The sequence below is a fragment of the Eutrigla gurnardus genome, assembly GCF_963514095.1.
Source record: "Eutrigla gurnardus genome assembly, chromosome: 14".
Classification (NCBI taxonomy): Eukaryota; Metazoa; Chordata; class Actinopteri; order Perciformes; family Triglidae; genus Eutrigla; species Eutrigla gurnardus.
This window is the reverse complement of record NC_139937.1, coordinates 2,373,889-2,400,250: the sequence shown is the minus strand read 5'-3', so window position 1 is coordinate 2,400,250 and position 26,362 is coordinate 2,373,889. Positions and strand designations below refer to the sequence as shown.

General features: G+C 42.2%; 3 protein-coding genes across 3 annotated transcripts; 2 read left to right on the top strand and 1 right to left on the bottom strand.

Moving 5' to 3' along the window:
- Positions 1-493: 493 nt before the first annotated feature.
- Positions 494-8,504, bottom strand: rasip1 (Ras interacting protein 1). Its single transcript, XM_084027075.1, has 16 exons — positions 8,263-8,504; positions 7,563-7,684; positions 6,821-7,272; positions 6,380-6,640; positions 6,059-6,297; positions 5,807-5,971; positions 5,012-5,216; positions 4,630-4,928; positions 4,361-4,522; positions 3,724-3,764; positions 3,269-3,423; positions 3,017-3,129; positions 2,027-2,315; positions 1,328-1,491; positions 1,102-1,243; positions 494-1,006 (listed from the first exon to the last, which is right to left on the bottom strand). Exons 2-16 carry the CDS (start codon positions 7,682-7,684, stop codon positions 828-830), a joined length of 2,988 nt encoding a protein of 995 aa, XP_083883201.1. The 5' UTR covers positions 8,263-8,504; the 3' UTR covers positions 494-827.
- Positions 8,505-9,744: 1,240 nt separating this feature from the next.
- Positions 9,745-12,001, top strand: cox6b2 (cytochrome c oxidase subunit 6B2). Its single transcript, XM_084026415.1, has 4 exons — positions 9,745-9,851; positions 10,329-10,466; positions 11,198-11,298; positions 11,684-12,001. The coding sequence occupies exons 2-4, from the start codon at positions 10,361-10,363 to the stop codon at positions 11,735-11,737; spliced, it is 261 nt and encodes an 86-aa protein (XP_083882541.1). The 5' UTR covers positions 9,745-9,851; positions 10,329-10,360; the 3' UTR covers positions 11,738-12,001.
- A 4,346-nt stretch (positions 12,002-16,347) lies between these two features.
- Positions 16,348-26,349, top strand: slc2a3b (solute carrier family 2 member 3b). The gene is made up of 11 exons (XM_084027484.1): positions 16,348-16,461; positions 17,042-17,154; positions 20,194-20,298; positions 20,774-20,934; positions 21,324-21,564; positions 22,294-22,456; positions 22,686-22,873; positions 23,696-23,800; positions 23,892-23,993; positions 24,115-24,318; positions 24,401-26,349. The coding sequence occupies exons 2-11, from the start codon at positions 17,131-17,133 to the stop codon at positions 24,641-24,643; spliced, it is 1,536 nt and encodes a 511-aa protein (XP_083883610.1). The 5' UTR covers positions 16,348-16,461; positions 17,042-17,130; the 3' UTR covers positions 24,644-26,349.
- Positions 26,350-26,362: the final 13 nt, after the last annotated feature.

The following is a 26,362-nucleotide window of genomic DNA, read 5'->3' as shown; positions in this document are numbered from 1 at the left end:
TCCTGTCTGCAGCCACTTGCTATTTATGCTTAATGAGCTGGGTTTTTTATGGGGATTGTACCACATTAATGAAATGGGAAACCCAACCTATCAGACAACTTGTGTGCGTCACATCAACAAAGGGAAATTAAAATCTCCCATGCTCTTAAGTCTTCAGCCTTGACCTTTGTGACAGCTCACCTGGGTAAAGGTTACCTTTGTGTGGTCGTCACAATCTAATTTACTTGCTAATTTACTTCATGACCCCTTCGTAAAACGTTACCCTGATTACAGGAAATGAGTGACGCTTCAGAGCAGACGATAATGCATTTGTGTGATTGCCTCCTTTGTCAAGCAATTCTACCTGCAGACTCATCATTTAATGTCAAAGGGGCCCGAGTCCTGCATCGCCACCTTGTGGAATATTCCTTTGGTGTTGAAGTTGAGGCGAGTGCCAAACCCAAGGGGCCCTGCTGGGAAACAAGCTCGTCAAAGATCACACAGAACCTCCAGGTCTTTTAGACTAGAATTCAGTGTTTTATTAAAAACAAGTAGTTCAAAAACATACATGGGAGCCAAATAAAACACGTAAAGTATCACACCACATGTCTGAGCAGACAGTTTTACTCCCTGCCTGTAACTAACATCTTTCGAGACATACCAAAGCCAATACATTTCTTTTACTTGAAAATATCTAAATGGATAAATGAATTGATATGGAAATGTTATGAGCAAACAACAACCAGGCAACAAAATGCAGAAAATCTGTCCAGTTTGAAGTGTTGTGTGTGTGCTGTTTCTGCCTATTTGCTATTTTGTGAGACATCAGTAGACAAATATGGGCTGCCTCAAAGCCGAGTCCTCTGATTGGCAGGGAGCTCATCCTGGTCGAGTCCCCACAAGAAGGTGCGGAGACGTGTCACTTCCTTTTGGAGCTCAGGGCTTGGGATTGGCTGGGAGAGGTCAAGGCGTGGAGTCTCATTTGGCAGGATTAGAGGAGGATGATCCAAGAAGCTCTCAAAGATGTCTAAAAGATGAGAAAGGAAACAAAGGGATTCACTTTTAACTGATTCTATCACTGGTTGGATTCTTACTCTTGTTAGCTTTATTCATCAGTATCACCTCCACTCAGCTCTGTGCCTGGCAGAGGGGCCCAGGATGCTGGTGGGGCCCTGGTTGGACCCAGCTTGTAATGGATGAGCAGGTGGTTCAACTGGGAAGGGCTTAACAAGACATGGTCCTCCTGTAGACTGGCCCAGGATGACTGGAAGATGAGAGGTTCATCGTCTATTAATATGATCATATAATCATCTCAGGGCTGAGCAGGCTTCCTGCACATGTACGTTACCTGGATAAGCCGCGTCTTGGGGATACACAGGAAGTTGACTGTGACTGACAGTTTCTTCATGAACTCAGAGGCTATGTCTCCTAATCCAGCCCCCTGTAGCCAGTCCAGGACCAGGTCCAAGTTTGTACGGATCTGGACTGCTCTGGACCATGAAAACAGTCCATCTAGAGAGAACAGAAAGAAACTATTCTGTTATCAAAGAGAGCACTCAATGAGGGGGAAATAACACAAACCTCCATTTATGAATGAAAATCATTGCTCAATTTTAAGGTACACTATGCAAAACAATGTGGACTGATAGAGAGATAATCCCTCTCATATGGTGTCTGTACCAACAGAAACTGTGGCCTCGGCCTACAGTTCCTACTTTCGGCTCATGTTGCCGTGTTCTGGGCGGTTCTGAAAATGATCTTTCATTTCTCTGATTCACAGCTTTGTTCTCACTCTCTTCATTCACAAACACCAACTGACCAATAGAAGGAAGTATACCTTTAATACGCACAGCCTTCTTTGGTCTGGTATGACCAGGGGAGCATTGTTTGTTACGCGATACTGCTGTATAACTGACATTACTGATCACTGTCACTAACGCTACGACTCTTCTCTGCTTGTGCTCCTATTATATTTAACATGATCTCCTCATGGTCTCTTGTGGTCACAGTTTTCTCTTCAGCAAAGGTGTAACCTGCGTCCTCTCACCTCTCTCCAGCAAAGTATTGAGTAAGGAGGTGTTGGTGAAGAAGAAGAGGTAGCCAAAGGTTTGGGAGGTGAGCGGCGGGGACAGACACGCCTCCCGCGACAGCATCAGAGAACAGCGATACACTTCCACCAGCCCGGCAACTTTAAGTGGTAAGGCCGACACGTCATCCACCTCTCCTTCCTCTCCTCCTTTCTCCTCCCCCTCTGCACCTCGAGCTCCATCCTTCTCCTTCTCCTCGCTAGAGAATGGGTTGGAGTCAAGGAGAGCTGGAAGGAGTGAGTACAGGGTCTTTGTAGACAGAAAAGAGAGACTTCATTGAGTTCATTTGTTCAGAAAGAAATTAATTTAAGATCATATATATATCGCTGGAATGATGAAAGAGGGAAGGAACAGACTGAATTGGGATGAATTAAGAAGAAGATGGCAGAGAGTTATTTTCCATCGGTCAGTCAACCATTTTCATCCACATTGAAATATTTAAACAAATTGCCATTCAATTTAGTCATTCTTGGTGTCTAGAGGATGAACCCTACTAGCTTTGCTGATCCTCTTACTTTACCTCCAACTGTTTTTTTTACACCGCTATCATCAGGCCCACCGTGTGTCTGATTATGATTAGCACGTTAGCACGTTAACATGCTAAACCAAGAACATGGTAAACCTTGTAGCTTCTTATCATCAGCCTGTTAGCATTTTCATTGTTTGCTGTCCCCATACATACCTATTAAGTGTTTACTACATTTAAGACAGGTTTCATGTTTGACGTATCACAGCGTTTGCTGTAGATGCACACAAATCTCCCAGAATGCAACGTGCAAACTGAATCGAGGAGGCGCTCACAGCTGGGAAAAAAAATTCAATCTTGGCTGGCGAGACCAGAAAAATCTTGAAAAAATGAAAATATGTATTAAGTCTTGCGTCTAAGTATGTTGACTTTTTTTGTGTACTAGATGTGTCTATTAGAGCAGTAGGATACTCTTCTACTGCACCTTGGTGAGGTGATACACACACTGTTGGAAGGTGTGCATAATGACATCATCCAGCTGCGCCAGAGCTTCTGAGCAAGTGTCCATGTCAGCTGTCAAAACTGGGTCCCCCGGGGCTTTAAGGAGAAGATCAGCAAGACGAGTTAAGATTCGGTGCACACTTTAATCCATTTTTGTTTCATTAAACAGTCATAGCTCAAGGTTATTTTCTTTAACAAGAATCGGTCATTTTCATTATTTTAAAATCAGTCTCACCTTCAAACTCCCACTCTCTCTCCATGGCTTCAACTTTGACCTGGAAGAAGTTAAGGAGCTCTGTGGCATTTGACATCCAGAACATCAGGGGTCGAAGGTCAGAGGACAGTTTCTGGACATTTGGCGTGCTTATCTCACCTTCTTGCTCTGTGGAACTGGACACATTTATGTAATGCCAAAGTTATGTTAGCCCTAAAATATTTGTGAACATTTTCCTGTCAGTGTTTTGTTTATGCTTTAAACAGAAACACACCATGCTGCATGTAAAAATAGACATGAGTTATTATTAATAAACTATATTTGAGACATTTTTCAACATCACTGTGTTACGATGCTTTCATCATACCACAAAAATGCACCAAAGACATAACAGCACAAGCACAAATGTATCATGAATCACTCAGCAGGAGATCTCTAAACAGAGGAAACATGACGTAGAACAAAAATGTTCTTACTTTTGCGTGGGATGCTTATCCCCAAATTCCTTAATGTTATCCTGTAAAGAGAGTTGGAGACAGAAGAGAGGAGAGACATCTCGGGTTAGTGTGGGGGTGGAGGAGGGGGAGCGGAGTCTCGCCCTGCAGCCAGGACAATTACAGCACTTTTTCCAGCAGGAGGGCAGTGACATCAGCTCATCCTCTCCCGTCCACAATGTAGCAGGCCACAATGAAGGGCACATGTCTGTCTGCTGGTTTTCTGTCTGACTGAATGTGGCATCTTAATTTACCTACTAAATGTTTTTGTGCCAAGGCGGTTTACGTAAGGACGTGACCAAATTGTTATGCAACACTTCCCCAAAAAAGGTTTGTGGTTCAGTTATTACTTCCTCTACAGAGGAAACGCTGCTAAACCCCATGCTGTATTTTCTTGTTTTACTAATATATACAATAACATTTTAAAAGTCGAGCTATTGGATGGAGTGGCATGAATATTCCCAGAGTGTGAATCCTATTGACTTCCTCTGGTCACCAGCAGGTTGACAATTTGGTCTTTTTTTCTTGGCAATTGTTGGATGGACCTTTAATCTTGCACCACATCTGGTCAAAATATTAAATTAAAAATTACTTATAAAGACACATTTTTTTCCCTTACCCAGACAATTTCTTTGATTAGATTGGCTGACTTGAGTAATATCTGTGGTGTGAGAGCGGGGTCCAGGTGTCTGGATGCATGATCTATCATGATTGATAGGAGATAAGCAGGAGCTAAAGGCCCGCCTCCAGAGTCTGGGGAGGAATTTTTGGAGATTATCTCCTGAGAGAAAAATGAAGAATAAACATAAGGTAAGTCATCAAGGCCATTTTTAATGATATAAGATAAATTGGATGGTTAGTAAGAGCTTCTTTAACTTCCTGTCTCACCTGTAACAGAGCATCTGCGTGACGGGGATGAAACTTTAGAACGGCTTCTGTAGATCCCAGGTACTGCCTCAGAGCTTCCTGTCTGTCCACTAACCCTGAAGGGCAGCAGGTGGTGGAGGAATCAGCCTGCAACGGCAGGGTCAACGCCAGCGGTGGAGCTGGAATAACGCGGGGGTCACGGTACAAGAAAAGGAAGTGGTTTCCGAGACCAATCACATCCCCGGGCTTTAGGACCGCCTCCCTGTAAAGGGCCACTCCGTTATGCGTGACTGCACCGCCTCTGAAGGGCCGCATCAGAGCTAGGGTAAAATAAAGTTCTGTTAAGGTAGACAGCACATGCACCATGGATCCAAGTATGATATGAATTAGTGGCTGTTAGTACCCTGTCTGCTGGGGGTCTCGGGAACAGCTGAGTCTCTCCTGATCAACAAGTGTCTGGCCAAGAGGTCAGGAGCAGAGAGGAAGGTGTCCACCTTCAAAGGCCTTTTCCCTTTCCTCTCCCTCTCTCTATCCTTCTCTCTCTCCCTCATTGTGGGCTTTCTTCCAAACATATGCGTATGTCCCGCCATGATGTACAAAACAAAATCCTAAACAAAACACACAGTGGAGAGCAGAAGAAAGACAGGGAGGTCTGTTATCTTTTAAGTGCAATGTTTATATCAACCTTTCATCTCTGAGATGTTAAGTTGAACAGAAGGCGGTTGATAAGGTATGAAGTGTGTCACAGTTTGTTACAATGGAGACCTGTGTGAGGTCATTGTGTGAGATGGAGTGATGTGCACAGAGGGGTTTTATGCTTTCGCTGGATACATTGTTGAGGCATTGTGCTGCTCTGAGGCTGTTTTGTGCAGGATGCTGAATGGGAGAGGCTTGTAGAGGGATGGAAACCCTGATGGTATGTGGCGATTACAGACATGCAGGTATGATGTCATGCACAGGGTGTGTGCATGCATTTATGTCTGCACAGATCCTCCACAAAAAAATGCCTGTTAGTGTGCATCTGTGCACATCACTGCATATGAACTCTACTGAAGTGTATACCACTTTAACGTGCCACACATAACGTCCATGTGTGCGTGGGTGTCTGCCTGTGAGTCTGTGTTAACATAGTGTACGTGTGCGTGGGTGTTGTTTGTGAGTGTTTGTGTGTGTGATATCATCTGTCAGCGTGTCTTGCCTTGCTCTGATCGTAACCCTGCAACAACAGGAAGTAGGGCCGGTCTGTAGGTGGAAGGATCAAACTCTGTGACATCACTTCCAGGTCACAGCTGGAGTAATCCTTCTCGTCCTCAGCCGGCTGGTTCGTCCATCCAACCTTCGCCTCAACTTTTGAGGCTCTGATCTGAAATAGGTTAGGACATAATGGTTAGAACACCACATGCACCATTACAATATCTCCTTCTCTCCCTCACAACGTCATCTTCTTTACCTCTCCTTGTTGTGGGTTGATCATGCTCACAATGTTCTTCCTGTCTTGCACTGATACGTTGTTAGGCCGGTTGCCAGAGCCACGTTGGTCACTGCTGACATGGTTGCCTTGGCGACGCCGCAGACTCAGGTTCATGTCACTGATGCTCCTCCTGAGCTCTGAGTTCCTTGCACGGTGACCACGCTCACTTTCCTCTGGTCCCCCCCCTGAGGACATCCTGCTCCGCCGCCAGCGCACACCTGTTGCCAGGATATAAGAGGATCGGTCGGTCAGACCCTGTGTTGTGTGTACACTGACCCGCCTGTTGAGTTTCACACATACCTTGGTAGTTTTCTCCCTCCCTCTCAAGCTCCTTCTCCTTTTCCCTCTCTTCTCTCTCATAGTCATCCTTCCTTTGGATCTCAAAGCGCCGCTCAAATCCTTCCTTTGGCCGCCACATGTCCACTAACAACAAGGGACGTTCCCATGGGGCAACACTTCTCCGGCATTCTGTCTCCCATTTGATAGCTCCATCTGGCTGCTGGATGGGCTTTCCAATGACATCACACAACAGGAAGTCCTCTGGGCTGTATTTCTGGAGAACTAGAAGGTAATGGAGGAAGGGATGAGGAGGGGGAGGGGGGTCATTATTTTTTCCATAACACCACTGTTTATGTTTATATTAAGTCATTTCCAATTGGTTTAAAATATTTGAGCAAACAATTCCCAGTAATTGAGTCACAGCAGAGGTCCAAATGAGAGAAAATGTCCCCCCTCTCATACCTGCGTCATCTGTCTCCTCCCTCTCCCTCTCAGTATACCGGGTGATGACCTGGGCAATGAGCTGTCTGGCTGTAGAGTGAATGTTGGCCAGCAGGGAGCGATAGTTGGCCCCACTGGAGAGGGCATCCCCATAGATCTTGATTAGGCCCGGGGCAGAGGAAGAGGCAGGGGGCAAGTAGTGGTGGGAGGACGGGGCAGCTGAATGCGCCCAAACCTCTCTCTCCCTCTCCCCCACTGCCCGGTCCCGGTCACTGTTAGAGCGCCCTCGCAGGAAGAGATGGGAAAGGCGTTTAGTGCGGGACTGGGGCCCAGCAGGCCGTGGCCTGAGGAAGGCCGGGGAAGGAGATGGGGATGGGGTAGGGGAAGCCAGCGAAGGGGTGGAGTTAGAAAGGGAAGAGGAAGGAGCAGAGGGGGCCTCGTGGAGGGAGGTTGCGTCAGAGCTGGTGGTCGACCTGGGAACAACAGAGGAGGGGAAGACAGATCGAGGAGAGAGGAAGGAGAAAGGAAGGGACAAGTCAGCTGTGAATTATCACTGTCTAAACATGGACAAACAACAAGGACTAAAATAAAACAGGGAAGGGTACAGGGTTGAGGAGATACCAATGACAGTGGAAGTCAGATAAGATGATATCAATATAGAAACTCAACAATCAGGCACTGAATTCTAACTAAACAACAAGTGGCGTGAAAGTCACATAACACAGGCAATACAAAAGTGAGTTTAAGAGAACTTGTGACTGACTTCACTGAGATAGCACTGGGCCAGCGACCCCCAAGCTTGGCAAAGTGTTTCCTGGGTGAGTTGATCCACAAACCCACTGGGAAATGGAGCTTTCTGAAGCGAGGACTGCCAGACCCCTCCATCTGACAGCGAGAGAGAGAGAAACATGCATGCAGATATTAAGAACAAATGTGGTGTTTTTAATCCAACAATCTGCAGCATGTCAAGATACTGTAAATGTTACGTTTCCCCTCATCTCCTTAATCTACCTCCACACTGCAGTGAGGAATGTGTGTCAGCAATGCCAGGATTGAAACAATGTAACAATGGTATGATGTCACGACCAAAAAATATCAACAGGATACCTACAGCAGGTTGTCAACATGCTGAAAACAAACAGAAGGGATTAACCCAAGACAACCCAATCAGTCCCTGAAAATCATAGCGTGAATGTCCCATTCTCAAACAGGAAGCATGTTTTGTAGGACTCGGCTCCAGCTGTCGCACTGACAGGGGAAAACCCACCTCGCTGTTCCTTCTATGTCAATTACAATCGAAATTAAGGAACACACATTGCCTTCATCTCATAGGTGAAATGTGGAGACCTGAACAAAATCATAGTCTCCCTTTGGAAAAATACTTTCAAATGATACACAGACAACAGATGTTAAGTAGGGAGAGAAACTAATAGTTTTAGCTGTTAGATTTAAAATACACTTACCCACGGTTACTTCAGATCCTTCTACAGTGTGTGATGATAATCGTTCGCCACTGAAATGCAAAAACGCAGCTCAAAGTAATTTAATAAACTTGTATGTTTCCTGTTCATGGCAATGCAATTCCATTCTGAAAGGCCTAAACCTGCCACGCATCTCCAATTCTTAACATCTAGTAGTTCAAGCTTCTCTTAACTAAAATGCCCTTTTTTCTCTTTTTCTCTATAACTGGACACAGCCTGCTCCCTCTCTCCCTCTGGCTCTCAGCTTCTCTGGTTCTATAGATAGAGAAACAGGCCCATTGTTCTAAGTGACAGAATTTCCTTCCTTTGCAGTGGACAACACCTATATCCTGACTGAGTGAGAGAGAGAGGCAGAGATTGGTAGAGAGTGAGAGAAGGGTGAATTTACACACACAGGCCTTGTTGAGAATATTAACACACTGTATAAGACACCGCAAAGCAATCTCTACATCTATCGTTTGGCCTGTCTGGATTAAACCAAAATGTGGTGTCACTCTTTAATCCTAATAAAGTTGAATTACATCAAACAGGGTCTAAAAGTGGCAACAGAGTCTCCAGAATGTGGCTATTTAAATCCAGGATTAATTGATTGATTAAAAGAGATATCACCAAAAACACAGAGGGCCCACTTTGAGGTTTTGCTGGAAAGAGGATGAAGGAAACACACACATCGAGACAGGAAGTGTAGAGGGAGTGACAGAGACACCTGTGATCTTTGACCTCTTCTTCGACAGGAAGATGGTGATGGAAAGATACAGGAGACTGTCACTGTCTCCCAGGTCAGGAGATAGAGCCTACATAATCTGTATTTCTAAAGCAAATACATTGTCAATACAGGTCAACAACCCGTGTCCCATTTCAAAGGCTCCTCCCATGTTTCAAAGTGTCACTGAGGGAGACAGGAGTAGCTGTACAGTTAGCTCGATATCACATTAGTACAACACAACAAATGAGGTCCAACCAGTGCCCTTGTGAGTGATGTTGTCAATTTAAATGAGTCATATAGGCTACTAGTATGTTTGCAACATTTTGTCGGCCACCTTTCACGTCTACACGCCTTTTAGATCCTAAAGGTTTTGGGTAGTGTATTGCTTTAAGGTGATTTTAATTTGAAGTCAGGAAGGTGTGCTCACCCTTGCATCCATGATTGATATCCTAATGTATTTGATTCAAAATGATACATATTTAACAATGACTACAATTTGCCTGTAACCGTGCGTATCCTAAAACGACGACAGCAACGTTTTGAGTGGATCAATCCAATTTCTGAGGTGAGAATTATCCATAATATCAATAAAGCAACATTATATATTCCAATGTAATTGGCCTATGTTGCTGATGTTTAAGCTCTCCACTATTAAACAGCCTACTGGTTATTGCTATGGTCGGTTTAGCTCAATAAAAATCGATAACACAGACTTAAGAAGCGTGAAAATTTAAGTTGAGTTCAGTGTGTCTGGTCAGGCATTCCCAAGAGCCAATATCCCAGCATCCTTTGCGCGTCGACGAGGAAGGGTATGTTTCCGGAGCGCACCGAGGACACATCAAGAAACGTCCCAAGGTTAGCTACGGTAAGTCTGAAACTTTGCGTGCTCTCCAAACAAACTTCACATGGATATTTCTCAGGATGTCCGGCGTTTTGAACGATTAACACTCGTGGACCAACGAGGTGTTCTCAAATATGTTCGCTAAAAAGACCCATTAACATGTTAGCAGCTAGCATTAGCTAACTGACAACACTTCAGTCAAGCTATGCCAACTATGCTAACTTGTATTCAAAGCTATGTGGTCGTGTCAACATTTGTTTGTCAATAAGCTTAGATACTTATACTTAAGTTTGATTGAAAACTAGCTTTGAGTAACCATTAAAGCTACACGAAAACAACAAACAAAGCTAATGTACATTTAACTTTGACTCCTGCGCTATATTTAACTTAGCTTAGCCAGCTAACATGACGCCTTATATCGTTGTGACTGCTCCGTCCATCTAACGTGCTTTTGTAAACGTGTGTCAGGTGTGAGTTAATCCGTCCCCTGCCTTGTTTCAGCACCGTTTAACGTGTGGTTAAAACCCGTAAAGATGTCTGAAACAGTGGAGGAGAAGATCAAGAACTACAGGACGGCTCCCTTTGACGCCCGGTTCCCCAACACCAACCAGACCCGCAACTGTTTCCAGAACTACCTGGGTGAGGCCGTGGATCGATGCCTAGTATCTATTAAGCAACACTGACTTTGGAGCTGTTTGGACGTGGTATTCAAGGGCAGGACCCCTACAAATCCTCATCTCGTCATTATGTGCACAGCTATGTACTTTTTCAACATCTAACGTTATGTTAGTTTCTACAAACTGCATTACAATGATTGTCAAAGCACATACAGACCGATAAATGCAGCCTTTTACTACCAGGTGCACAAATAAAATGAGCTTATACAAGCTTATATCGCACGTTTGTGGTTTAGTTGAAATACTTTTCATAACTTAATTAATACAACCATAAAATTTACACAGCGCACCATACGATAGCATACAAATCACTCGTCATTCAGTTATTAATAACGTTTTCTCATGCAATTAAATATGACTTCCACGTGACATTGCTAGGTATGCAAAAATACATATTTAACAAGTTCTCTTGCTCAACCACACAAAAGTGAAACCAGTATTCTGATTAAAATCCATTGGTCATAAACACTTTTTTTTAACACTTTACAGTGAAAATATTGTCAATATTTTATTTATGGTGATGCAGCAGCAATCAAAGGTACACGGAGTAGCTGTACAAGAATGAAATGTACAAGAATGAGAACCAAATCGTATTGTTAATGAAGTGTAGATAATGAAAATGTTTTTTTCTGTCCAGGCTGGACATGTTCATGCTGATGCTGACTGTCCTTTTGTTTTGTTTTTTTGCTCCAGACTTCCACAGGTGCAACAAGGCCCTGTCTGCCAAAGACCAGGATGTGGCTCCCTGTGATTGGTACATGAGGGTCTACAAGAGTCTCTGTCCTATGAGCTGGGTAAGTTGGAGAATTACAGTACTGATAGTTTTGTTGGAAATGTTTCTATGCACTCACCAAACGCTGTTAGTGCTGGATAGCCAAGGCTAGCGTATGTAGCCTAGACACACTCATTGTTTGCCTGCTGCTTGATATGCTTTCTGTGGTTTATTTAGTTCCAGTAAATATTGATTTAATTCTGTGATTGATTTATTGATTTGTTATCTCTTGGAATTGTACATCCTTTGAGACGTACATTAAGCTGCATGTGGTAAAGGACTCCTTTCCCATCATATGTATAGTTCTGACAGAACTGTTGAATTAAAAACGGTAGTAAAGGTACCCTTTTTTAACTGCTTGAACATTAGTTTGTTGTCTGACATGTGTTCTCCTATATCTCCCACAGGTTTCCAAATGGGATGAGCAGATAGAGGCTGGAAGTTTCCCAGGGAAGATCTGAGACCAGCAACCGGACAGTCCACTGCAGGACATTGTGTTACTTGCAGCTTTACCTCTGTAGTGTGCCTAAGGACATCTTCAAACAGCGAATACATCTTCATCAGTGGTGTTACTCTTGTCATCTTTAAATAGAAACACGCACAACTTTTTACCCAGCATGTTGAGGTTTCAAGATTGTTTCCCATCTCTATTGTAAACTATTCTTTAGCTTTGTTTAATCAGTAAATACAATGAGTATTTAATTAAAATGATTTTGTTCATTATACTTTTTCTGTACTTTGTTATATTGGATTGATTTAAAGGGTGTTTCTTGAATCTCGGGCAGAGTGAACTTTTTCTTAAACTGGTTCCTTAACTTCACAAAACAAGCCCGGTTTTTAAGAGTACCAGTTCAGGTGTAGATATAATGGTTGCTATTGAAATGTATTTAACTTGCGGAGATCCGCAGTCTCTTTGCCTTCAACTGTCTTGATTTTGTAGCCACATACTCGGGCCTGACTGCTGTGAAAACTCAACATGGCTATATCTAAGTTTCTCCAAAGGGTGGCAGTGGTGGGGAAAAACCCAAATGCTTGCTTTAATGTAATACTCTATTTCCACCACTCTGTGGCACAGTTGAACTCTCCGTGACCGAACAGTTTACATGTGCATCATTATCATAAATCTTGATGTGGGATAATTGAGTCATTCTTTGAGGAACAAACTGATTCGTGTATGGAAACCACGTTTGTGTGTTTCGTCATAGGTGGATATGTAGAAGTGCACGTAATGAACTTCACATCCTTTGCTTTTTCTGTAACAGAGAAGACTGTCAATGATTTATTGGCACTTAATATTATGGATTTGGCCTATACATCTTGTTCAGTTTTTATGCAGAACCTTTTATAATACATCTATCCTAATAGTTGCAGGGGATTCCTAAAACAATACAAACGTAGGTTTCGTTGATTTGAAAGAGATTCTGGTCTCATCTCATATTCCACTGCTTATCTGGTGTCTGTTTGTGGGGCAGCAGCTTTAGTAGGGGACCCAAAACTTCCCTTTCCCGGGCCACATCAGCCAACTCTGACTGGGGATCCCCGATGACTGAGCTTCTCACCCTATCTCTAAGGGAGACTCCAGCCACCCTCCCGAGGAAACTCATTTCGGCCGCTTGGACCTGCGATCTAGTTCTTTCATTCATGACCATAGGTGAGGGTAGGAACGAAGATTGACTGGTAGAACGAGAGCTTTGCCTTCCGGCTCAGCTCTCTTGGTCACAATGGAGCGGTACAGCGAATGCGATACCGCCCCGCTGCTCCGATTCTCCAGCCAATCTCACGTTCCATTGTCCCATCACTTGCGAACAAGACCCCGAGGTACTTGAACTCCTTCACTTGGACTAAGGACTCATTCCCCACCTGGAGCAGGTAATCCACCGGTTTCCTGCTCAGCACCATGGCCTCAGATTTAGAGGTGCTGATCCTCATCCAATTCTGGTCATTAAAGTTTATTCAGTACTTCACATCAAAATAGTAATAGAATCAGACATAAATATTAAGTAATAAACATTCAGGAAGGTAGAGGCAGTCAACACACTTCTCTCTAAATCTCTATAATTTTATACATCAAAAGATCATTAACTCGCTCCTTTAATCTTTACCATAATTCCACTGTTGACTTTGTGTTGCCATTGTAGGTGGTTTTAACCTTTAGGGTCTTTGTAACAAGCAGAGGCCTGATTTAATTGCGTTGGGATACAGTTACTAATTGACGCCTCCATTCTCAGAGCACAGTTGTAATTTCCTTTTGATTATCATCAGCTCAGCGTTTCCTCCACTGGCAACCGTTCACCTCAGCTATGCTATAATATGTCCTGGCATGCCCGAGAGGATGTCTTCCCCTCTTCTGTGTTAGACACATGAATTCTCCTTCAGCCTCACCTTGTTGCTGGTAGACTATTTATGGTGGCAAAGTACTGAACATTATACAGAAACTACGACACCACACCAGTAAAATGCTATTATAGAAAGCTATTTATATGACTGGTAGAGAACTGTGAATGCCATGTCGGGAGTATATCAAGGTCAACATGAGTCAAAGTGATGGCAACTCAAAACCAGAAGGTGGCACTGCTGCATCAAATGTAAACGAGTAACACATGCAGTAAACTTGTGTCACAACGCTCCATCTCTGTTGACTCTGAACCCCCAGATTATTATTATGAAATTATGATTAGAAATTTGAATCCCACGCATGATCCCAAATATTACCAAATATACCCAGAATGTCATGTCAAATTCCAAGTAAATATTGGGAATGCAATGTGTTTAAAATTATGGAATATCTATATTTGGTGCAGTGGCACGGCTGTTTTAAACATGAATTTGTTTGAATATTTTGCTTGTTGATCTTCCACAGGCCTAAAGGAATATGTTCAATGAATTATTGAAGTACATGTAGTGAAGTGTGGGAAAATAAGTGTTTCCTTAACACTTGTGGATTTGAGAGGTTCATCAGTGGTTTTTGTTGTTCCCTATTCAAACCAAATGTGTTATTATATGACTTTTAGATTGTCTTTAAAGTAAAAGCTTTGAATGAAAAAGTTTAACCTTTGGTGTACCACTATGATGGACCAGGTTTTACTTGTTGACTGTATATGAAATGTTTAAAAATACTTGTAAATCTTTGTCTATTGAATGAATATAGGGCGAATTTTTATTGTTAATTAATTTATTCTCAAGAGACCACGACACAGACGTTCTGAGCTCAGGCCACATTATTTGGTTTGGAATGGTGAGTGTCTCTTTGCAGATGTCTTATAATTTGATTTGACCAGGTCACCGGTGGAAATGCTGCAGGGTTGGTTTCCTTGGCAACGGCTCACAGGCGGGATGCTGAGACAGATGTGTACTTTTTGAAGAATGAATAAGTGTTGCATATGCTCGGAGCTTTGAAGAAACCCCCCTCCCTTCTCTCTTAGTTCCTCTTTTGGGCTTTTTTCAAGGGTGAATGAAGTAACTGTGATTCCAACAGAAGACTATTACGCACAGAAAGGGAGGGAGTCACTCACATTACACAGAACCTGACTTCCTTTCCCGGGCTCTGGCTATCAACGCATTGACAATGACTAACAGCTGCAGGCCTCAGGAAGCGAGTGGTTTCTTCTGAATTCAGCAATAAATTGCTCAAAGAAATGTAAAGTGAATGGTCCATAATTTCATATTAAAAGCTGTATGTCTGTCTGTAGGGTCAGTGCTGGAAATTAAACAAAGTACATTTACTCAAGTTTGGACAATTTTGAGTTACTTGTTTTTCCATTATCTGTGACGACTACTACTCCACTACAATTGTAAGCCAATATTGTGCTTTTTACTCTGCTGCATTGTTTTGGTAACTCAAGTAACTTTGCAGATTCAGATTAATAACACAAAGTAGAATCAACGAATAGATCATGATATATAATACTTCATTGATACCATGGTGAATTTCACAAGCTACCCAGCCATATTATGTAGTAAAACCATTTGTTCCATCTTCACCAGTAGCACCACATTAATGTATCTATAATTCACCAGTATGATATACATTATCATGAAATGGGCTATTCTGCATAATGAGTATTGTTACTTTTAGTACTTGGTCTTGGACTTGACCTTTCACATTTCAACACTGTGGTATGTGATCTAATCATTCTTGCCCCACTGGTGATGGTTTATCAGGGCTGAGGAGGGCTCTGACTATCTCCTGGATATATATATATATATACACACATGTAAAGTGATACCAGTATACCATTTTATTAGTTTTAGAATATTTCAATGATTATTGGGATAATATCGTGAATCACAATTATTTTGGCCAGAATGTTAATTACATGAAATGTTATAGTCCAATGCCTAATACTGGGTTTATGCAGTAGGTTTTCGATCAATAAGTGCTTGATACCATGCTTGACCCAAATTGGGTTAAAATAGACTTTTTCATTTTTGGTATGTTGTCAAAATCTTCTGGCTTGGGTGGAGGCAGTACATGAAATTCTAAATCATCACCCAAATCCAAGATCCAACTCAAGTCCTGGGCCTTTAATTAAATCCGTTCATCTAATAAACATTTTAGAAAATAGGAACCCAACCAGCTCTCTGAGTGGATTTTAAAATGGCCCTGCTCACTCACTAACTTGTCAAATTCCAGACTGGGATTTCGGTGGGCTGTGAAGATTAGACATAGTTGATGAAGAATTAGGAGGGCTCCCGTCTGCTTACCACCCACTGAGCTGGTCTCATGATTTCTGCATGACCAGGCTTTGTTTCTGAACTCGGTGCACATTGCCTTTTGTTCTGGCTCCCGGTGGGCAGCCGCCGGCCAGCAGCAGCAGCACAGAGACTCCTTTCACCGGCACCGTTTGTTCTGCGTCTCTGCTCCCTACTGTAGGCCTACGCTCGCCTGAGCACGTCCCCCTTGTTCAGCTGAGCGGAAATGCATCTGCGCTGCTGCCACGAACATTACGACACAGTAGTGACTCGGCTGGGTGGGAAATTTCACATGCGCCTTTTAAGCACCGGCAAGTCTCTGTGGGCGTAAAGAGTAGTAGAAAAAAACAACAATGCTGAAACGTGAGGGTGGTTGTGTCAGTTACTATAAAAACACACAGATAGGAGGGAGGGCTGAACAGTCGTCTGATGCACAGCGGGACACTACTCATTCACTGGATACACAAAAGGCTAACACAAATCCTCCATAACGGTAAACAAACAGTCTTTTTAACCATGCCGATCAATTCATGCCGGAAAAAATGTATATCTCTCTTTTCCATGTCTGTATTGTTATTATCACATGACTAATCATTTAAGTAGCTTTCTGTGCATAATTAACGATGTTTGAAATGACATCCTGTAGAGCATCATCCGCAGTTCCATCAAATAATGTGGGTTATTAAAGTCTCTGCAGCCCATTGAGATATTTTTATATTGATTAAAAAGAACAAGCAAATCGAGAGTAATTTAATTTGAAGAGAAAAGAGTTACATCACTTTTTCCTCATTTGAGTTCATGATTAGAGAGCGCAGAAGAGGAGGGTGAGGACGGAGGCAGAGGGAGGGGCTACTGTCATTTTGGGCTCTGAAAAGTGCTGCACTCTATCTAGGTCTCTATTAGGTCTGTGGTTTGTGATCCTTATTGGTATGAGCCTTAGGATACTTGCTTCTTTACACATTTGTTTTTAAATTCATTTCATGAATGTTGCATATTGATCTTGTGTTTGTTTTGAGGTTTCTCTGCTCAATGTTTACAAAGAGGTGTGTGTGTGTGTGTGTGTGTGTGTGCAGAAGGAGGCAGCTGAGAAGTATAAGAAGCGTCAGTCTGCGACCTGAAGAGTTCCTGTTTGCTTCTGAATATCTTCTAAAGAGCAGAAAAGATGGAGCGGATGCAGGACGAAAAGGTAAATATATATGTTTCTCATTACTTGTTGACAACATTCTGACGTCATATTTTTTCCAAACTATTTTCAACCTTTAAAACCTGGATGCATGACGACCTAGAAGAAACATTTCATTTGAGATGTCTGTTAAAATCCCCAGTGGTCTCTGAGGAAGAGTGCCGGACATTTTGCCATTGTGTGTTTGTTCTGAGCCTATTTTCTAATGAATAGGAGCGTGGTATTTACGAGTCGCAGGCTGGCAATGCTGTATTTTTCCTTTCTGGCATGAGCAGATGGGGTGGGAGACAAGAGCACGTCAGGATATGACTAAGTGAGAAAGAGATTGGTGGCTGGCAAGTTAGAACCTGTGTGTGTTTTTGTGTTTGGCTTTTATTTATGTTCCTTGGAAAAAGATGAGGGAATATGACGAAGGGGAAGAACAGCACAAATACAGGACAGAGGGAATCGATTGTGTTTCTATTGATAACATGTCACATAGTACATTTAGTGTTATTAATCAAATGGTGAACACTTTGCCTGCTACGTATGTCTTTGAAAATCTTTTGAAACATGCAGTTACTTCATTGTGATGGCTGTTACTTAAGATTGCCGCATCGCGTGTGTTGATGTAACAACCCACCTAACCACGATGACTATTCACATACACTCACAAAAAAAAAAAAAGAAGCCTTGTGTAAAATTATCATAACCAAATATGTCTTTCTTGGGTAAATATTCTTTCTTTTGGATGTGCTGCACTGAGGAGACACAAAGGAACGGCTGGAAAAGTCACTTTATGATAAAGAGAGAAAGAGAAAACTAATTTTGTAAAACAGGTGGGCGAGACAGGTTCTGAAAAGAGAGAGAGAGACAGAGATGGGGACGGAGATTGCAAGACGACATGAATGTGGAAGTAGAGTGTCGAAGACGAGGTGTGCCAATCCAGAGTTTTTTGAGAGAAGAGGAACTGTTGAAACATGTAAATGGAAGGTGTAGAGTAATTTGTTAATCCTTCAATATAATTATTCTTTTTTATAAGAGGTAAAATTAACTAAACATAAATACAGGAAATAACCACATTAAGAGAGTAAAGCTTAGAAACTGAGGTGTAAAGTTAATTGGAAACAGCTTCAAGAAAATAATCTCACATCCAGATCCATTTAGTTGCTATTTTGGAGCTCTCGATCATATCACATGCTCTTCCTGAGCAGACAGCTATCACTGCATGTGCATGTCTTTGCACGTTAAGCTCAGCTTTAGTTGTCAGTATTTTGCATTACTGTTTGGTTGTGGTTACATACTGATTTAAGCAGGACAGCATGTTCAAATTTAAACCAGGATATGTATTTTACTACAAAGCAGATCATCATCACTGTGTATGCTTGACTGCTATTAGCAAATATTAAACACACACAGAATGAATACGTTTCCGTGCAACCATAATGCCTCACAACATGTTGATACAACCTCTCGGTCTGACACAGTCAATTCCAAACGTGCTGCTTATTGCTCAATCGACCGCTCCTCAATTAGTTGCAGTTACAGCAAGAAGCTTAACAATGCAATTGTTTCGTCAAATACTTATTAAACATCAGCGTGTCTCTGCAGATTAGCAGCTCTATCCCACAAACACAGATACATGTACATGCAGGTATGTGAACACACAACCACACCCCACAAGCATCAGATCCTATTGAGTGCATTGCTACACCCTTCAGTGTCAAAGTCAAACATGGCAATTCATCTGTAGTTACATGTTAGACCACTTCTGTCTTTATCATACATTTCTTTCATTACCAAATAACATTTCCCCTTCGCTATCAGTCGATGTGCATGCAGCACTTCATGCATGTAAACTGAGATAGTCTCTACCCGACCTCGTTCACACGGCTGGAACATGAGTTAAACACTACAACTGATAATGACATCTTCCTGTGTGTCGTTTCATTCTGAACTGTGTTGGAGTATGGGAAGGTAATGGTCAATGCACTGTACTTGAAGTACATTCTTGCTGCTTTTGTTATCAATGAGGAACTTTAAGTTCTGTGCTGGATCTCAGTTAATCAGAAAGAGGAGGCAGCGGCCAGATAACAGAACAGACAGTTTGTTTCAGGAGACGTAGTCTCTGTGAACTTGCCCTTTGCTTCTAGTTTTCCTCATGAACATGACAACGTTTGATGACGTTTGAGGAGTGAGTTATTTTATCTGGACAGATAGTGATATAACGTATGGTAAAACATTGGGACAACACTAGTTGTGCCTCTCTTTGCGTCCGCTTTCTGAGTCGAGTGTGATTATAAATTGTGCAAAACAACTTATTACCTTGCACCAGGAATGTTTCACTGATACTGCATAGTGGAGCTACTGTTGAAATGGGGGCGGATTTTGAAAAGACTGGATAATTAAAATGGATTTCATTAATGAGCCTATTTGGAACTTTAGACTCTGGATAAAATAATAATAATCTTTGCAACATTTCTCAGAAGATTGGTGTAGAGTAACTGGGTTGGTGGTTTAATGAAACTTCCTTAGGGGATTTACATTTTTGTCATGGCACCTCCACATAGTAGACATGGAATGACAACTTAATTTAAACTAAATGCTCCATTCAGTTCTGCTTGGTGGGATACGTAGACATATTGCAAATTTGACTCCCCAACATGGCCTGCTGTGTTAGGGATTATTGTCAGGTGAATTAGCTCGTTATTTCCACCTAAACCCAATTTAATTCCCAAACCAGCAGGGTAAAAAGCACACAATGGGATTCAGTCTTATTCTCTCAGGGTGTCTTTAGCGACTTAGCAGAAAAATACCTCAGAGGAGCATGTGCAGTGTTTTAACACCTAGCTTCCACAGCAGTGCTGCAAGTTGCTAATGCAAAACGCTGTCAACAAGGAGGGAGAGCAGATGTAGAAAGACTCATTGTGTGTCACTGTTAACAATGAGAGCTCTGTCAGACCAGGACCGGGCCATGTCCACCACAAAAACTGAAGGGGTGATTGTACATAAACTTGTTGTTTTAATCTTTCATATCGCTCACGCCCTTTTCTCTCTCTGCAGCCGAAGAAGAAGGTGACCGCTTACCTTCTCTACTGTGTTTCGACAGCAGTCATCGGATCGCTACAGTTTGGCTACAACACTGGGGTCATCAATGCACCAGAGCAGGTGTGTGTGTGTGTGTGTGTGTGTGTGTCTGTGTGTGTGTGTGCTGGATAAATTCTTGTATTGACACTTTCACATCTTGGACATTTAGTGTTGTAATGTTTTATGTCAGCGGGGACAACCATTCAGAGAGGAGGATTAATAATCTTTACATCATCATTTATTTTCAGATATGAATATTGTAGTAACTAAAATTACACTTTTAATTACTATTTTGCACATGATTTTAACACTTTGTATTGCTGTTGTGTATGTGTGGGTTTTTACAAGGAAATTAGAGTTATGGTGGATGCAGGATGACATGTCCGGGCTCATACGCGATCACAGATTGTAAAGTGGCATGCTAAGTGCTATACTGCCCCCATGTGGATGTTACAAAAACTCACACATCAGGAAAAAGCTTACATTATTTGTTTGTGAGGCACAAAAGACAAACACTTACTTTAAAGCAGTCTCTGTAATTTTCTGGGTTTGACAGAAGCTGCGCAGGTTTTTCCAGAATGTGTCGATAGAACGGAGCGGCGAGCCTTTCAGCCAAGGAGCCAACACCATGGTGTGGAGCTTTGCTGTGGCCATCTTCAGTGTGGGAGGCATGATCGGGTCCTTCTCTGTTGGAGCCATGGTGAACAAATTTGGCAGGTGAGAAAATCAGGAATAAAAAGACTGAGGTGCAGGAAACGGTTCAATGTGAACGAACCAATCGTCAAGTTCTTTTCAGGATTATTAGTACACTTTTACAGAATGTGACTAATATCAGCAAAAAGCAATGGTAGCTAATTGCTTTCCTCTTATTTGCTTCGATTACTCAATGACAGAAAATGATTTGTTGACTTTGAGAATGATTTATCCTTTTAGTCATACAAAGACTTCACCTTGGAGTCATGGAAATTCAAAAATAATAAATAATCATTTGCTGCAGCCCTCATTTCCTAATGCACACTACTTAGACATGCATTTTAAAGTTGCTTATTTGACTTTTATTTGACTCACTCCTCAACCACGTCTTTTCCCTTGTCTCTCTTCACCAGGCGGAAGTCTATGCTGCTATCTAACATCCTGGCTCTGATCGGCGGGGGTTTCATGGGACTGTCGTCCGTGAGTCGTTCTTTTGAGATGGTCATCATCGGCCGGTTTATCATCGGAGTCTTTTGTGGTCTGTGCACGGGACTGACACCCATGTACGTGGGCGAGATCTCTCCCACTGCTGTCCGAGGGGCCTTTGGCACGCTGCACCAGCTGGGCGTAGTTATTGGCATCCTGGTGGCGCAGGTATGATGCTGTGATATGAGGATTAAATTGATGGTTTTTAAAGTAGGTTGTACAGAAGCTGTAGGTTTCTGCAGAATAGTATGGAGTAAAGATATAGAATTTCATGTCCACCAAAATTAAAACATTGCATAACTCTACTACACAAAACTACTCACCTCACCTAACCTTTTTAGTTGTTGTCAATAGAGCTTCGAATATAAAGTCCATTGATCAGTCATGTGACTTTAAGTAGAAAACCAAGTACACAAAATAACATTACCATCATTTTTCAGTAAAAACAGGTTTGCAACTATAATATTAAGTATTTACTCTAAGTAGGTGGAGAAATATAAGTATATACACATATACAAGAAAAACTTACCCAACCATGAATAAAAAATATTTAACATTACAAGCATCTTTTCATAATATATAATAATAATCTAACAAACAAAATTAACATTTCATTGTAACCAATCAAATAGTTATGAGTTGAATATCCACTTTTTTCACAGGTTTTCTTTCAACCTAATTTTTCAAAACGCACTATACTCAAATTGCTTCCATTTCTTAATATTTACATAAAGGATCCACTGTGTATAAGGGAACTGTGAACAGCCTCGGACGCTACTCTGATAATTACAAGATAGCTGAAAATGGCAGTGAGGTGAACTAAGCATGGTGTAATGAAGAGCAGCTGTGTGTCATGAGTCCATTATAAGTATCTCTCCCGTTATCTATCTCTTTTAGATCTTCGGTCTGGAGTTTCTGCTTGGTTCAGATACTCTGTGGCCTGTGCTGCTGGCTCTGACCATCCTGCCGGCCATACTGCAGTCCATCATGCTGCCTTTCTGCACTGAAAGCCCCCGCTACCTGCTCATTTCCCTCAATCAGGAGGAGGAGGCAAGACAAGGTCAGTTTGAGACTTTATGCCAACAAGACGGCAACATAAGGTTTTAATGAGACCGCATCTAGAATTACCCTTGCATTTTTAATGACCCGTGGATTGAAGCAGCGCCCTGTGATTTATACAAATTTCACCACACGATGTTCCAAGACCGTTCCAGGGCTTCTTTACATCATATCTGCACAATACTGTACTTACTTCCTCTCCGTTTATCCATCCCTTCTGCTGTCTGTAGCGATGGTGCGTCTACGCGGCTGTGAGGATGTGAGCGATGATATCCAGGAGATGAAGGAAGAAGCGATGAAGATGGCCATGGAGAAGAAAGTGTCCATCCTCGAACTCTTCCGCTCCCCAAACTACCGTCAACCAATCACCATCGCTATAATCCTCCAGCTCTCTCAGCAGCTGTCTGGCATCAACGCTGTGAGTAAAGTATCCTTAATGGAGCACATTGTTAGGGAGATGATTACCAAGTGTCAGTCTGTCATATCATACATTCATCTTTAAAGGAGCATTCACTGTAATTATACAAATGTGTCTGACAAGCACATGATGAGAGATGCTTCCTGGCTCCAGGCTATGTTAGAGCGAGTGGAATCATTTAAGCCACTGAGGGTTGATGGAAAGAGACACAAACACAATGGTATTTGATAGGAAATGTGTTAATAAGGTCATTTCACCAGGCTGACTGAACGTGTTAGCGTCTGACCTGACGATCACAGTAAAGCTGCAGCAGCCAGCAGCTAATGGCTGCAACACCGATTGAACTGTCATAGCTACATTCTCACTCACCAAGACGGCAGCTAGGAGAGCTGAAGCTGCACTAAACAACTTATCTACTGTAATGACAGCTCAAATAACTACATTCAATGTGAAAGGAGTAATATGGGTGATTAGAACCCAACTCTGCAGTTCCATTCAACAGAGCACTTCAGCTCAGTTTTAATATTATGTTCCATGACGTAAAATGAAAACTACGAGTAAAAAGCCCTAAAAACCAAGTGTACACTAGCAGCACCAAACAACAGGCGGACAAAGTTAGCAAATAGCTTGTGAACATAGTGAAATGTTGCTCTATGTCCGCTGGATCAGCTCTTTGCTAAAAAGTTAGCTAATCAACTGTAAATGGTGTAAATATGTCAGTGTTCTCGGTTAATTAAAGCAGGTTTAATGCAATGTAACATTCCTTTTATTCACTGAAATAGTTGCTCATTATAGTAACTTCTCGCCTTTCGCCCCCTCCAGGTGTTTTACTACTCGACAGGTATATTTGACACCGCTGGTGTGACTCAACCCATCTACGCCACCATCGGAGCTGGTGTAGTCAACACTGTGTTTACCATCGTCTCTGTAAGTGTCTGACTACATATCTGGTGTCAGTACCAGCAATGCTTTAGATGTATTGTATTATTAATCATTCTTTTCCTTGTTGTGACTCCAGCTCTTCCTTGTTGAACGAGCAGGGCGAAGGACGTTGCACCTGATTGGTCTGGGTGGAATGGCTATCTTCGCCCTCATTATGACAATCTCCCTGTCTTTGGTGGTGAGTGATGTGATATTTCTCCAGTGAGCTTAAAAGAAATCAAAAAGTGCCCCGACTGCTCCCTCATTATATCACCCTTAATATATCTTGTCCTTATTCTTTTGTTTGTCTCTCTGAGCAGAAGACCAGCCCGTCTCTCAGCTACCTGGCCATCGTGGGGGTGTTCGGCTTTGTTGCCAGTTTTGAGATGGGTCCAGGTCCCATCCCCTGGTTCATCGTTGCGGAGCTCTTCTCCCAGGGGCCCCGACCCGCTGCCATGGCCGTCTCTGGTCTCTCCAACTGGACCGCCAACTTCCTGGTGGGGCTGGGTTTCCCTAAACTGGAGGTATGGACAACATTGACTTCACTCAAATCTTCAGCTGTGTGAGCAGTTTTGCCATATAAACATCTCTCTCTTCTTCTCTCAGGAACTTTGTGGCCCTTACGTCTTCATCATCTTCATGATCCTCCTCATCCTGTTCTTCATCTTCACCTTCCTGCGAGTGCCTGAGACCAGAGGGAGGACCTTTGACGACATTGCTCAGGGATTCGCTACCAGCGCAGGCAAACCCTCCCTGGAGGCTGAGGCAGTGGTCGCTGGTCTGACAGAGGGCAAAGAATCTGCTCCCACATCCCCCACAGACAAGGTTCCCATGGTGGATCTTCCTTAGAGAGATACAGGATTTAAACACATTGTCATGAGTAATATTTCATAACACACAAATGGTGTGATCAATGGGATGTGTTTCTAAAAAGAAAACTAAATACAATGTTCACGATTCCCCAGTTCCACCTACTAAAATAATTAGACAAACAGACATAATTCTGTGTTACCCTGATTTAAACATGGGCCAAACTTAACTGAATTAACAGTACTTAATATTTGTTGACATTCCCGCTGCCAGCTCAAAGCATACTGCCTTATAAGAGGATCAACATAGTTCAGTGTTAAGTCCCAAGTCTTCAGCTACCCCCAGTGTTAAAAGGTTGTGGGATTTGGGGGGGGGGGGGGGGGTGTTATGTATTGAGGTCAAGCTTGAAAAGCCGTTTTTTGAGCCCGGTAGTTTGACCCACAAAAAGACTGACTTGCTTTCCAGCCTGACTGCCTGATGCGCCATGCTGCCAGGGGGAGGGAGACATCTTATCTTGAGTAGACTATGCTACAGGAGGTACTACAGTAAGTTCCTCTTCCCTTCAGGTGCACAAAAAGTGCTTACTATAGACTCTTGTAAAAATATATTTAAGCAGGTAGAAGATATTTCTTCTCCTTCTATAGCATAGCGTCCTCTAAGAGTACTGGATGTCTTTGTGTCTCATGAATTCATAACAAATAGGATAGTTCTGCAAATGAGTACTGTCTGCATCAAATATATCGTTTGTATGAGAATGAGGTGTAGTCTTGATCTGCCAGACCTTAAAAAAAGGCTTCTTATAGGTTTTCTGCTCTATAAAACACAACCTAACCTCATGATTTCATTGCAGAGTACAGCCAGGATGCTGTAGTGTAGCAGTTGGAAACAAAAACTCAGGTGGCTTCTTGTCTTCTAACTGTGGCATAGAAAATACATGTATCACCACTGTACTTGAAGGTCTCTTGACATGAGTACGTAGCAGTCGTTTCTGCACCACAGGTCATGAAATCTCTAAAATAGTGTTACATCAAATCAAAAGTGCTTCTTAGTGTTTAACAGTCATGTGAGGAATGTATTGAAACAGTTTACTGATAAATCAATTACAACACATATCTCAGTTAAAACTAGATTAGCCACTTGGGATAGTGATGTTGCATAAAAACACTAAACTAATTGTATTTTAACGCACAAAAAATGTCTGCTGAAATAGTCTGAATTCATGTGTATATATTGTAGAATCCCGTTGTTGCATCATGATCAACTATTACAGCAAAGTATACAGCTTTGAGATACTGTGTCAATGTTCGTAGAGTTGCATCTTCTTCTTGGATGTGCACACACTCATAAAGAAGCACTTTTCAATGTTTGAGCTTAGCAGCCTTTTAATTTGCACGTTGGCAGTCGGACTACTTTCTAATGAATACTTATATTGCGTGTGGCTCTCTGTAAATATACTGTATGTCTTAGTATGTGTATGTGTGGTGCTTGGTTGTTATTTGTGCCTTATAATACTGTTTCATCCATGTTCAATCCACTGATTTTTCTTGCACTGTTACTGGCGAATGTCACATGCTTGCACATGATGCTTAACGGTAAACCGAAGTGAAAAATGGCGACGGTTGAGTGGTGAATGTGAGTCACATAAGAGATGATCTTGTTTTCTATGATAATGTCCTGTTATCCTGCTGTTATAGTACGAGTGACACTGGCTTTGAGAAAAGGAAATAAAGTTGTCCATCTTTTAAGGGAATGTGTGCC

What these genes read in the sequence shown, in the direction of transcription:
- rasip1 (XM_084027075.1), bottom strand. Translation starts at nt 7,684, where the DNA reads ATGGAGGGGTCTGGCAGTCCTCGCTTCAGAAAGCTCCATTTCCCAGTG. An exon ending in GATAAGCATCCCACGCAAAA is followed by an intron (nt 3,424 to 3,723) that starts GTAAGAACATTT and finishes AAATGTGTCCAG; the next exon opens with TTCCACAGAGCAAGAAGGTG. An exon ending in AGGCACAGAGCTGAGTGGAG is followed by an intron (nt 1,007 to 1,101) that starts GTGATACTGATG and finishes CTCATCTTTTAG; the next exon opens with ACATCTTTGAGAGCTTCTTG.
- cox6b2 (XM_084026415.1), top strand. Translation starts at nt 10,361, where the DNA reads ATGTCTGAAACAGTGGAGGAGAAGATCAAGAACTACAGGACGGCTCCC. An exon ending in CTGTTTCCAGAACTACCTGG is followed by an intron (nt 10,467 to 11,197) that starts GTGAGGCCGTGG and finishes TTTTTGCTCCAG; the next exon opens with ACTTCCACAGGTGCAACAAG. An exon ending in GTCTCTGTCCTATGAGCTGG is followed by an intron (nt 11,299 to 11,683) that starts GTAAGTTGGAGA and finishes TATCTCCCACAG; the next exon opens with GTTTCCAAATGGGATGAGCA.
- slc2a3b (XM_084027484.1), top strand. Translation starts at nt 17,131, where the DNA reads ATGGAGCGGATGCAGGACGAAAAG. An exon ending in TCATCAATGCACCAGAGCAG is followed by an intron (nt 20,299 to 20,773) that starts GTGTGTGTGTGT and finishes TGGGTTTGACAG; the next exon opens with AAGCTGCGCAGGTTTTTCCA. An exon ending in CAATCTCCCTGTCTTTGGTG is followed by an intron (nt 23,994 to 24,114) that starts GTGAGTGATGTG and finishes CTCTCTGAGCAG; the next exon opens with AAGACCAGCCCGTCTCTCAG.